The 13,690-nt window shown below is 48.1% G+C and overlaps 1 protein-coding gene across 1 annotated transcript in view; it reads right to left on the reverse strand.

Annotated features, from left to right (window-relative positions):
- Positions 1-9,755, reverse strand: part of PDE2A (phosphodiesterase 2A) — a 1,220,867-nt gene extending 1,211,112 nt beyond the window's left edge. Inside the window, exon 1 of the mRNA XM_078658599.1 lies at positions 9,518-9,755. Within this exon, the coding sequence (XP_078514725.1) occupies positions 9,518-9,628 (111 nt within the window). The 5' untranslated portion in view covers positions 9,629-9,755. The remainder of the gene's footprint in view (positions 1-9,517) is intronic.
- Between the last annotated feature and the right edge of the window lie 3,935 nt (positions 9,756-13,690).

Consider the following 13,690-nt stretch of genomic DNA (forward strand, 5'->3'; position numbering starts at 1 on the left):
TGTGTAGTGTCGAGACTGTCACTGCTTCCGGCGATCCCCATGTGATGCTTTTACCAGTCCCTACCTTCCCCGGCACATTACTCTGAGTGGGTATACAACCTTTACCACGCATTTTTTACCACGCAATACCATTACAACGCTGGCATTACAACGCAAACTATTACAACGCATTGTGCTGGGGGCGCTCTAGGAAAGGGAATAAGTTTAATTTTCATTCCAACAGCTTCCCTAGTGTCCACGGGGACTGGAGTTGGAATAGAAAATTATACTTACCACTATCCAGCACCTCTAAGCGCTATGCGTTGTAAAGGTATGCGTGGTAAAAACCGCGTTGTAAAGGTATGCGTGGTAAAAGTATGCGTTGTAACGTCATACATCCCTCTGAGTGAGATAGGAGACGAAAACCTGAAAGACAGGATAGGGAGGTGGAAGGGCATAGGAAGATGGGCGGGTGTGAGGAAGAGACAGGTTGAGAAATAGGTGACTGCATAATGAGGGACTTGTGAGCAGGGTCAGATTGGTAATGTGGGCACTCGGCCAATGCCCGAGGAGCCGGTGTCCAGTTCCAGATGTGGGCTGATTTTTTGGACAGCCTGGGGGACCGATTTGGGTGATTTCTGCTTTGTTCGGATGCCGCCAGCGGCCCAGTGGTGGCCTGAGTGGCCATTCTGGAAGCAGATGGGCGTCCATTACCTCCCTTTTATCAATGGGCAGAGGTGTCACTCCTTTTCTCTCTCTGTGCTGGCCCATTAATGTATGCATATTAAGCAGGGGCAGGGGGCCTGAGCAGAAGTGTGCTCACTTGTTTTCAAGTGTGTTTCACCAGTGTAAATTAATCTGGGTATTTTTTTGCCCCCCCGCCCCCTTTTTTAATAAAATTTAGCAGAAGCAGAGTTTTGCATAAAGGCAATAGTTAAATGTGGGCCACTTTTTTTTTAGCATGCCCGGGCTGATTTTTAATTCCAATACAACCCTGCTTGTGCGAGAGAAGGGGGAGGAATTTGGCCTGGGGAGGGTTTAGAAATGGGAGCGGAGAGAAACTGCAGGTGGAGGAAATAGATGCCTAGAAGAAGGGTGAGGCTGAAGCAGGCTAGTGTGAGAGTCATATAGAGCTGGGGCAAAGTCAGTGTGGCCTATGACTGAGTGTGACTGCCTGCACTACCGGCCAATCAGGGCCCCCGGTCTTTCAAAGCATGACCACACCCAACTATGGGCCGGTCCGCCACTGCCCTACCCCACGTGCATCCCTACACCCACGCGAGGATGTCGCGACTCCTGGTTTGGCTCTAAGAGAAAACCCGTCCTCCGGGCTCAGCTTTTCCATAAATGACCTGGCTTGCCCCAAATACCGGAACTGAAGTAGTATTGCCTGGCTGATGTCACAATAACTCCATCAACCTGTGACAAGAACATTTAGTTTTAAATACTGCATCATCTCAGATACCGCCCTGCATCTTTGTCCCTGTAATGTACCTTTGCGTTTCACTTCACTTGACCAGGAGATCTGAAGATAAGAATTGAAAATGTAAAATAAAAGATCTAGTTTGTGCATAGCTCAAGCTCTTGGCATTGAGCCTTCCAAGCGCTCTCGGGTCGACAAAAGGGGTAAATGAATGTACAACATGGCACTGCACACAGCTCTACAGTGGTAAAGCATGCACGAGGGGGGAGTAGAGGGGTCGAGGAGTGGTTTGCCTTGAAAGTTTGTGAACACCCACAAAACGTTGGTGTTTTTGAGCATTACGCAGTCGGGCTGCCTTTTCCCAAAGCAACATTGTACTGTGAGTACTATTCCACATTCCCAGAAATCTACTCAAGGTATTACCTGTGGATGCCTGGAAATCTCCCAATGGAACGCCCCTCTCCACCTCAGACAGACAACATCACTCCCCATCTTCACAAGAAACCTCAAAACCTGGCTCTTCGACAGACCCCCTCCTTGATGGACTGGAACCTGCGAAACCCCCGTCCCACAGCGCCTTGAGACCCTTGCGGGTGAATAGTAGCGCTTAACAAACACATGATTGATTGATTGATAAGGGTGGGTTTCAAGGTCTGTTACTGGAAATGCTTAGTCAATTACATACATCTGGACATAGGAGTATAGGCACCAATAAATATACATACATCTGGACATAGGAGTATAGGCACCAATAAATATACATACATCTGGACATACGAGTATAGGCACCAATCCATATACATACATCCGTGCATAGGAGTATAGGCACCAATAAATATACATACATCTGGGCATAGGAGTATAGGCACCAATCCATATAAATACATCTGGGCATAGGAGTATAGGCACCAATCCATGTAAATATATCTGGGCATACGAGTATAGGCACCAATCCATATACATACATCTGTGCATAGGAGCATAGGCACCAATAAATATACATACATCTGGGCATAGGAGTATAGGCACCAATCCATATAAATACATCTGGGCATAGGAGTATAGGCACCAATCCATGTAAATATATCTGGGCATACGAGTATAGGCACCAATCCATATACATACATCTGTGCATAGGAGTATAGGCACCAATAAATATACATACATCTGTGCATAGGAGTATAGGCACCAATCCATATAAATACATCGGGCATAGGAGTATAGGCACCAATCCATATACATACATCTTTGCATAGGAGTATAGGCACCAATACATATGCATACATCCGAACATAGGAGTATAGGCACCAATACATATACATACATCCGAACATAGGAGTATAGGCACCAATACATATACATACATCTGTGCATAGGAGTATAGGCACCAATCCATATAAATGCATCTGTGCATAGGAGTATAGGCACCAATCCATATAAATATATCTGGGCATACGAGTATAGGCACCAATCCATATACATACATCTGTGCATAGGAGTTTAGGCACCAATACATATACATACATCTGTGCATAGGAGTATAGCCACCAATCCATATAAATACATCTGTGCATAGCAGTATAGGCACCAATCCATATAAATATATCTGGGCATACGAGTATAGGCACCAATACATATACATACATCTGTGCATAGGAGTATAGGCACCAATAAATATACATACATCTGTGCATAGGAGTATAGGCACCAATCCATATAAATACATCTGGGCATAGGAGTATAGGCACCAATCCATATAAATATATCTCGGCATACGAGTATAGGCACCAATCCATATACATACATATGTGCATAGGAGTTTAGGCACCAATACATATACATACATCTGTGCATAGGAGTATAGGCACCAATCCATATAAAAACATCTGTGCATAGGAGTATAGGCACCAATCCATATAAATATATCTGGGCATGCGAGTATAGGCACCAATACATATACATACATCTGTGCATAGGAGTATAGGCACCAATAAATATACATACATCTGTGCATAGAAGTATAGGCACCAATCCATATAAATACATCTGGGCATAGGAGTATAGGCACCAATCCATATAAATATATCTGGGCATACGAGTATAGGCACCAATACATATACATACATCTGTGCATAGGAGTATGGGCACCAATACATATACATACATCTGTGCATAGGGGGATATGCACCAATGTAAATGTATGACTTTTTGGAGATGGCCCTGCTCAAGAAATATAAAAGAACACAATGACAGTGAGATAGATTAATTTGCCCAGGATCACATAACTGGGGAAAGAGAGGAGCAGGGATTGGAACTTCAGCTTCTTATACGTATAGATGACTATCTAACCTCTGGGTTCAGATACATTTGATTTTGAATACGCAGGGTGCATTGCAAGAATAAACAACTTAAAAACCCACGTTATGCCCCAGCAGTGCGCTTCAATCTGTGAGTAATAAGTGTAGTTATGACAGAGTAGTTCTAACCAGGCGTAGACAGCGCCTAGCATGCCTGGAATGTATAGCGCTGGTGTGCTTGTTTCATATTTACAATGTTTTACGTGCTTCCGGGGAAGCATCTCTTGACACTCGTTCGCTTGCGTCTCTGATGAAAAGCGGCTGCTTTGTATTCTGCATGTTTTCATAAACAACTGCACAAAACTCCACATAAAAAGACAAACTCGTCCCGGCTAATGAGCTGATGGTATCTGTGGCGAGCGCGCGCTGCTCTCAGCAGCCGGCAGAAAATTGTTTTATGTCAAAAACCGGATTGAGGACAGGTTTAGCGTCCATGGTCCGCACAAAACAACCCCCACCTCCCCACAAAAAAACAGGAAAGATAAAACATATTATCAAAAGTCCAACCACAGAATATTGCTGTACAAGTGCACACACTTGCTATGTCTATACAATAAATGCACAGACCTCCCTACAATGACAGGGTCGATTTGTTTAACACCCCCACCCACAGCCCTAGAATAAACTGGTACATAATTCGAAATCGAACGCAAAATGTTTCACGAGGACCCATTTGAAAGCAGCTGTTTATTCAGTAAAGTGCGGGGCTCGTGTTGTTTCTGGGCACAGGCCTGTTTTGGCAGAGAATGAAACTGGTGGAGAAGGAGGTCACGTGACAGCTCTGCTCACACAGTGTGGGCACGTGGGCATTAGAAGTCAGCCAGTCCCCTTGAAGGGAGGCCTGCACCCTCCTCTGGGCAGACACTTCCTATTTTGTTAGCACACACGGGGTTACAGGACATTGCTTACTTTCTTTCATTCTCTTCCTATTTTTTGTGACATGAGTGTCAAATTGTATTATACAACTTTGTAAAGAATTCACATTTTTAACCTATGGGTATTTCATCATATTGTGCAATGTTATTATTGGTGTAATTGTTTTATTGATGTCTTAATAAAAAATTTACTTTTAAACTAAAAAAAAAGGTTACAATCCAGCCACCAATGTCCCGTGGTCAGCGGTGATCACCGCCTTGCTGTGCCAATTGACAACATGTAAATTGTTTTTTCAGAAGCATAAAATACACAAAACATAGAATTCTCAGTCAAGCCAATGGAGCCGGAAATAATACTAATGTAGTGATGAGAGAAGCTCGTGATGTGACTGCGCCTCCTGACAGTGGACCTCCCACCAGAGAACGCGGAATTGCCAAAAATTCCGTGATCCGCAACTTCGCAGAATTTTTTGCTTGTTTGCGATTTCAAAATGCGTGTTCGCGAGATATTCCCCCCCTGAGCACGTAAACAGTGTTCGCAAACAGGAAAAAAGCATCACGAACGGGCGGAATAAGCAATTACGCGTGTTCGCTGAACTTTTGCGTGCTTACAGAGATTTTCTACTGTTTTGCGGAGCTTTGTGTAGCGACCATGCAAATTTCGCCCACCCCTAAGAGAAATTCAACAAATGCACACGGTACACTGCTATAAAGGTCAATTTCGGTAGGCAAAGACATATGTGCACCTACACACCAAAGTGTGGCTATAAAGGTGCAACACACTGCTGCAAGGGATGGTGCAGAGAAGCTCCCTGCAGCCACTGGGTAACTTCAGGGCTGTTTACTGTCCACGTGCCGGGCAGTGCTCTCATGTACGCTGCAGTCCAGCAGCGAGCACTGGGCCATGAAGGTCAGGGGCTGCCAGCTTTTCAAGAACTGACTACTTGTAGATGTATCTTATGTGAATATCCTGATTCTGAAAATACGGCCGGGCATCAGAGGTCAACGCCTGCCTGGGACAGACATAAAATAAGATGTTTCTTTTTTTTTGTTTTATATAGCGCGAACTCGACCCGAAGGTATCAGGGCGCTTTACATCAGCACCAGTTGCAATCCAGACGGACGGACACATTCATGTTGTTAGGCACGGGAAGATTCAGTGATGTGCCCAGAATCACAGGGTGTTGAGCGTCTCTGCCGAGACTCCAAACCGGTTCCCCAGCTTTAAAGTCTGCCGCTCTAGCCCTTAATCCACATCCTCTTGAAGTAATGAAGGGGAAGTCCTGGTTTAAGACCGTTTTAGGGCCGTCATAAGCCAGGTGAAACGGCCTGATCTGTGCAGGGGTTTTAAAATCTTTGGAAAGTTTCAATGCACATTCGTTAGACTGTCTTAAATGGCGGGCTATTACTTGTAAATAAGGCCCAAAAGTCATAAGATTGTCTTGAGACATGAAGGTCTGCTGTACCCTGTATAACTCGGCCCTCCCACCGGGTTTAAGGCAGTTTTAGAATTTCTGGACTTGATTTGCAAAGGATTTTGCCTGATTTCAACATGGAGGTAGGTCTCTTTGATGACTCGACCACAATTTAATGGTTTATGACATTTTTAAGACTGCTCTAACACACCTAAAACACACTGTGTCTGAACTTAGGATAGTCTCGCTCCTAAAAGAACCTGTTCTGTCTTTAGGCGATAGTAACAGTGACTTAAGCCGGTGAAAACTGTGCAAAACCGACCCTAATAAAGCATCATTTCATGGTCCAAGGGATGCCCCCGCCATGGAAAGGACGTCCCGCCGCGACCAGCACCGGTTTATCGAAAATATCACACAAAAAATAGAATTAGTAAGCGCTGTGGGCGGTGTAGGCGCTATACGAAACACAAGCCAGAACGCTGCAGAAGCACCGAATGTAAACAGCTGCGTGCGCCAGCGGTGCGAGTCCCCCTAGCTGCTCATGCCGGCGCTATAATAATCACTCAAACAGCGGGTCAATAACGCAGAGGGAGAATTCTTCGAAGTGGTCCCGGGGCGGCGGAGCCTCGTCCAATCAGGGGCGCCGGGCACTCTGTCACAAGTAAACAATTGATTTTGCTTCTCTCCCCCCCTCTCCATCAGCCGCCCCCCCCCCCCCCCCCTCCGGAAGAATGTGATGAGCAGCCTGCGATCAATAACGGAAGAAGCGGCCCCGCAGGAGGCGCAGCCTTTCAGCAGACGCGCATGTTAACAGGAGAAGCTCAAGCAGGCACTTACTTCACGTGGACGAGCACTTTCTGCTAATGCACTTAGACCAGGTCCTTGGCACCTCCCCACTTCGGGAGACAAGGAAACGGAGTTAAAGAGGGAGATTAAGTGATTGCACCAAGATCACACAGTGAGGTTTAACTGTACAGCCTCCACTGGCAAGATGGTTCTCTGGTTCCGCAAAGGACGGTTCGGATGTTGGTGCACACCACCTTGTCACCATCACTGCACTACTGTACATCAGCGTCCACACTCAACAGTCACTCACGGTGTGTTCCCGACCTGACCCACCCCCACCTCCTCAGGAACATCGTTTGATCCAGACCAGAATGCACTGCTAGACTTGCAAATAAGAGACATGGGGTCCAAACCCATATTTCCTCCCTGTTCTCACCGTGTGATCTTGGGTAAGTCGGTTCGTTTCCCAGTGCCTCGCTTATTCACTGACAAAGCTGGGTGCCTCTTGAAATTAGTTTGAAGAGTTAAATCAGAAAGGTGACATTTACGGTGCTGTTCTGGCGCTTTGTGGTCTGCTATAAAAGCACTAGGCGCTACGCGTAGGGCTCAGTCTGCATAACTGTGTAGCCGAGATCCGCGCATGCCAGCATTTCTGGGCACCAGCAGGTGCTGGGGCTAAACTGAACTCCCAGCAGGGTCTCGTTCCAGCGTCCCTGCACCTCAGAATATCTTTACGTAAATGACATACCATGGGGAGGGGGGCGGCAATGACCGCCCGTCCACCCGCGCCTCGATGCAAACAAGCGCTAGACACACTCAAAACGCGCAAATATTTGGAAATTCTGCAAAGCCTGTGCCACCCGTCTAGTGATCTTTCTTTTTGTGCTGGTCCCGCGCCTGTAACTAATGTCTCCAATTAAGGCGGGCAAGAGAGCCGAAGACCAGGCGATCTGCACAAGATCACACCACTGGGTCAAGAAGAGAAGCTGCTGGGATTAATACTGAAGTACTCCAGACCCAGGGGCAAGAACTGTACAACTATCCCACGTCACCCCACTCTCCGGTCTATTTTTGGGAACGGGGATTGTTTTAGCACGGGTGTAGGCGCAAGAGAAATACTAGTGTTATGCGAACTCGTTGTTCTAACGACGAAATAACACGCACAGCACTACTACAACCAGTAATTATGCAATAACATTAAACCACCCCCTCGCTACTACTCCTACCAATGAGACAGATACAAGCAGCATTGTTATTAATTGGAACATAGTATTCATATATCCAGCTCCCAGACACAGCTCCTTCATGTGAAGCGCTTTGAACAGCACCGAATGCAGGCACTGCAAGGAGTGTCTGTACAACCAATCAGCCATCCATAGACATCTCAATCCGGTGGGGCTGTCGCGACCTTTCATCCCTCCGAGGTCGATAACACACTAGGTCCAATCAGCGGGCTTCTGGTGAGTGCGCCTTGTGCTTCTGTGAGGCAGTCAGACCTGGCAGGAAGTGTCACTTAGGGCCCTGATTTTAACATTACAATTGAGTGCGTGTCCCTTTATTCGTAGCCAGCACCCTCTGCGAAGCCCCCCCCCCCCCCGCACATGTATGCAGCTAGCCCACGTCACAACGAGAGCAGTGACAACAAGACCCGCACGCGCCAGAGCACGAAAGCGAACCCTGCAGCCCGCACTCTCACTCTCGGCGCTTTAAATAGCGCACCATTCCATTAGCTGAAGTCACAGCCTATGCAGGGGACACAAAAACCCTCCCCCCCCCACAACACTTCTACCCACCCACAAAGACCGCACACGTCGAGAAGAGGTGGTCCGCAGACCACAGCACTGCTTGTGAATTGGAGAAACCTGGAGTTTGAAGCTGATTTTATTTAAAAAAAAAAAACACACTGTGATCCTGTGCAATTCACTTAATTCCCTGCGCCGCTGCTCGTGTGTTCACCAACATAATCTATTAAACACAGCCTGCACACCAGGATTAGGCGCTATGCAACACATACCCTGACCCTTCCCAATTACCTCCAGCCAGCAGACATTTCGTAAAAACGCGTTCCTTTTTACCCCCAAAACTGAAACGTTGCGATGTCCAGCATTTCAACAAATATTCGCTCCACATTTCATGAAAAACAAACATAGTTTATATTTAACTACAAGGTGTGTGCTCCATGTCGCACAGACATTTAGTATCAAGCGCGCTCAACGCTGACAACATGCTGCAGACGGAATCTATGCACTTTAACACCAGTTACCCTTCCCGAAGTCTAACATCATAGATGCAAATAACCCCCCCCCCCCCCCTCGGCTGGAGGGTCCCCCGTTCACCACGTGTCCAGTACAAATATACACCTTTACATACGGGACTCGACATCTGCATCAATTATGACAATTTCAAGAGAAAATGAAGTTTAGACCCGACATTTAATCGGAAGTGAACGTGATCACAGCGGTGAAAAGTTGAAATACGAGCACTTTGGGGGTCTGAGCACTTTATTGCTGTACCAACAGATTCGTTCTCACCTGCAGCCCTCCCCCACCCCCTTGCACACGTGCTTGTACACAGTGTAGGCTTGGCACTGCACACAGCCCAAGAGGCAGCAATAACTTCAAGCTGTCACAAGATCACACAGCGCGCAGAGGGGACGCGGGGACTGGCGACGCCGTCTCTTACCTGCAGGGCGTCCGAGCATGCCGGCTTCTCCTCCGCCTTCAGGAAGACCTGCTGGCCCCGTCTGAAAAATTGAAGGACTGCGATGAGAATGTGGTTGAGGATGAGTACCATGCTGCCTGCTCCGTGCAGGCGCCCTCCCGTCTGCTCCCCGCTCTCCCCGCGCGGTGACAGGCAGGCAGCAGCAGGCACTCACTCACACACACACACACAGGCACACGCCGCTCCGCTCGCAGGCTTGTCTACATGTATAAACACACATTAATCTCTGCCCCACGAGGGCTCGGAGCAGGCACTCCCCGGCCCCTCCCTTGCACTCCTCCCCCCCCCCCTCCCCGGGCTGCTGCTGCCTGCGCCGCCTCGCCATCCTCCACCACACCTGCTCCGCCGGAGCCGGGGCAGGCAGCAGACGAGCAGGCAGAGCGCAGCGCGTGTGCCACAGCAGGCAGGGCTGCGGCAGGCACAGGCAGCTTCCCGGGTCTTAGTGCCGCGAGCAGTCGCAGAGCAGGCAGCGCCCCGACCTCGCTTATTAATTGATGTGCTTATATATAGCAGGGCATCAGGGCGCCTGGCAGGAGTACAGGTGCCAAACAAGTATAGCAGGCACATGGCCCGGAAGCATCAGAGCGCTTTACAGGAGTACAGGTACCAAACTATGATAGCAGGCACATGGGCGGAGGCATCAGAGCGCTTTACAGGAGTACAGGTGCCAAAGAATTATAGCAGGCACATGGCCCGGAAGCATCAGAGCGCTTTACAGGAGTACAGCTACCAAACTAAGGTAGCAGGCACATGGCCGGAAGCATCAGAGCGCGTTACAGGCGTACAGGTAGTAAATAATCATAGCAGGCAAATGGCAGGAGGCTTAAGGGCGCTTTACAGGAGTACAGGTACCAAACTAAGGTAGCAGGCACATGGCCGGAGGCATCAGAGCGCGTTACAGGCGTACAGGTAGTAAATAATTATAGCAGGCAAATGGCCGGAGGCTTAAGGGCGCTTTACAGGAGTACAGGCACCAAACTATTATAATAGGCACATGGCCCGGAGGCATCAGAGCGCTTTACAGGGGTACAGGTAGTAAACGATTATAGCAGGCAGATGGTCACGTCACTTGGCATCATAGCGCTTCACAGAAATACAATTGCCAAACAATTATTGGAGGCACATGGCCTGGAAGTACCAGACCGCTTTAAAGGAGTACAGGAGCCAAAGAATTACAGCAGGTACATGGTCAATTGGCATCAGAGCGCTTTACAGGAGTATATTTACTAAAGAATTATAGTAGGTACATGGACACCTGGCATCAAACCGCTTTACAGGTGTACATTTATTAAAGAATTATAGTAGGTACATAGACACCTGGCATCAAAGCGCTTTACAGGTGTACATTTACTAAAGAATTATAGTAGGTACATGGACACCTGGCATCAACGCGCTTTACAGGAGTACAGCTACTAAACAATTATAGCAGGTACATGGTCAAGTGGCATCAAAGCGCTTTACAGGAGTACATTTACTAAAGAATTATAGTAGGTACATGGACACCTGGCATCAAAGCGCTTTACAGGTGTACATTTACTAAAGAATTATATTAGGTACATGGACACCTGGCATCAACGCGCTTTACAGGAGTACAGTTACTAAACAATTATAGCAGGTACATGGTCAAGTGGCATCAAAGCGCTATACAGGAGTACATTTACTAAAGAATTATAGCAGGTACATGGTCAAGTGGCATCAAAGCGCTTTACAGGAGTACATTTACTAAAGAATTATAACAGGTACATGGTCACGTGGCATTAGAGCGCTTTATGGAAGTACAGTTATAAAATAATTATAGCAGGCATATGGCCACCTGGCATCAGAACCGCTTTACAGGAGTACAGTTACCAAACAATTATAGCAGGTGCATGGCCCATAATTGAATAGTGATTCAAAATTACTTTTCAACCTGTGGCATCCTGTCTTCTGTCATAGTTTGGCTGGACTTCTATATTGCACTGGAGCAGAATACTGAGTCACGTGAAATCTATACTACTATTATAAAGCAAGAACTTTGAACCTTTGAGGCGGGTAAACTCGGGAACCACAGCGCCAATCCACACACCCGATACATCATTGTAATCGTCAGGGTGTGCAGATGGACATAGGCTATATAAACTATAAAAATATGCGTTATTTAAAAAATGTACCTTAAAATAAAGTAGTCCCTTCGAAGTAGCGCCGGCCGTGACCTGCGTGCTGACGTCAGGAGCGCGGGGAGGAGCGGCGTCCAGGAGCGGCAGACATGGTGCGGGGGAGGAGCGGTGACGAGCGGCGGACAGGCGGTGAGGACCAGCGGACAGGCAGGAGGAGCGGCGAGGAGCGGCGTGGAGCGGCGGAGCGGTGAACTGAGGAGCGCGGGGGAGGAGCGGCGGCTGAGTTAAGGCTCCGGGGGACAAACGGACAATGTCCGGGCAGTTGGGGGTCGGGGCAGGCGGGGGACGGGGCGGGCGGGGGCCCGGGCTGCTGGACAATGTCGGGGCGGGCGGGGGCCCGGGCTGCTGGACAACGTCGGGGCCCCGGGCTGCTGGACAATGTCAGGGCGGGCGGGGGTCTGGGCGGGCGGGGTCCCGGGCTGCTGCACAATGTCGGGGCAGGCGGGGGTCGGGGAAGCCTGTTGCACCCGGACAAGGTCGGGACTGGTTGCTAGTGTGTGATAAAGTCAGTCTGAGAGCTATATCTCTGTCAGTTGGAGTTTCTGTCAGCAGCTGGGGGGCTGAGCTTGTTACATCCTGGCTCCTGGAGTGGTTCCCACACTTGTCAGTTGTTTCTAAGTAAAGTACCTGTTCGTGTACCTACCTGCCTCCTGGGGTTTCATACCAAGGCCCGTCTTCGAAACGAAACTCCCCGCTCTGTACTATGTTATGGTACTGTGACTAGCACTGCAGGTACTCAGAAACTGATATTACCACAGCCACAACCCCTGAGAGGAGACCCTGAGTACACAATCTTAAAACTGGAGAAAGGTTCAGAGTCTACAGAGAGAAGTGAGAGAGGGCTCAGACAGAAATGGAGCGTGAGCAAGAAAGGGAGTGGGCCTCTCTGCGCTAGGTTACTTTGAGTTATCTAGAAGTGGACACTGCATTTCTTGTATCTGTGGGGATCTGAGTCACAAAGCTCTTTGCACTCCTAAATTCTATTCTGTTGATCAAGCATATACACTTGCAAGAGCATAAGACTAGCCCAGATTCAAAGAATCCGGATTGGTTGAATTTTGCATTGAGTCCAACACGTCATCTTTCTTAACTAAATTGTTTTCTGCTGGGAGCTACTAACTTATGTGTCACAGAGTCTCGTGAAAACGTGTTTCCTTTCTGTTCAGTTCACCCTCACCAAAAAAGACAGGATAGAAGCTAAAATTAATGAAATTTGCCCTAACCAGGACTTTCCCAGCAAACCTAGGATGTCCGCCCCCCAGCTATGGAAAATATTCAAGTATAGCTGAATTTCTTCCTTAGCAAGTTTAGGATTTGGGCTGAGGGTTTCTTCATTTGCACACGTAGGATAACATCGACACGTTTGTAAGTTTATGTATATCCTCGTGCCTGTTAAAAACAGTTTTAAATGTGACCTTCTCCCCCTAGTGTCATGGGGACACTTTATTCCTGGGCCCAGAATGGATTACATGTTACACATTAAGACAGCTAAGCAGAGAAGCCCAACATTTATTTACAAATTCAGAACTCATCAAAGCACAAGACAACAATTAATAAATCAATGCTCAGCTGGCACTTTTACTTTCAAAAACAAAACTGCAACTTATACGTAAATAATGCCCACATACATCAGGAATGCAACAAGAGATGTAATGAGGTTGTCATAACGCAGTGTTCCCCACACATGGTCTTTGGCACCAGGTGCTCACCCCTAGGGATGCTGCCTCCTGGAATTGTTATCCTCTTCCATGCTCATGACGAGCTCACGGCGCTCCGGTGCTCATGACGAGCTCAGCTCGTCATGAGCCGTGGAACGCTCGCATGCGCGGATAATTCCTCTGCTGTACTGAGCTTTCCACGGCAGGTAATGCACCTGTGACGAGCTGAGCTCGTCATGAGCACAGGAGCGCCGTTGCTCATGACGAGCTCAGCTCGTCATGAGCATGCGGGCGCTGTGCGCACCCCCCTCCCCCCAGCA

The sequence above is a fragment of the Lissotriton helveticus genome, chromosome 8 (genome assembly GCF_964261635.1).
Source record: "Lissotriton helveticus chromosome 8, aLisHel1.1, whole genome shotgun sequence".
Classification (NCBI taxonomy): Eukaryota; Metazoa; Chordata; class Amphibia; order Caudata; family Salamandridae; genus Lissotriton; species Lissotriton helveticus.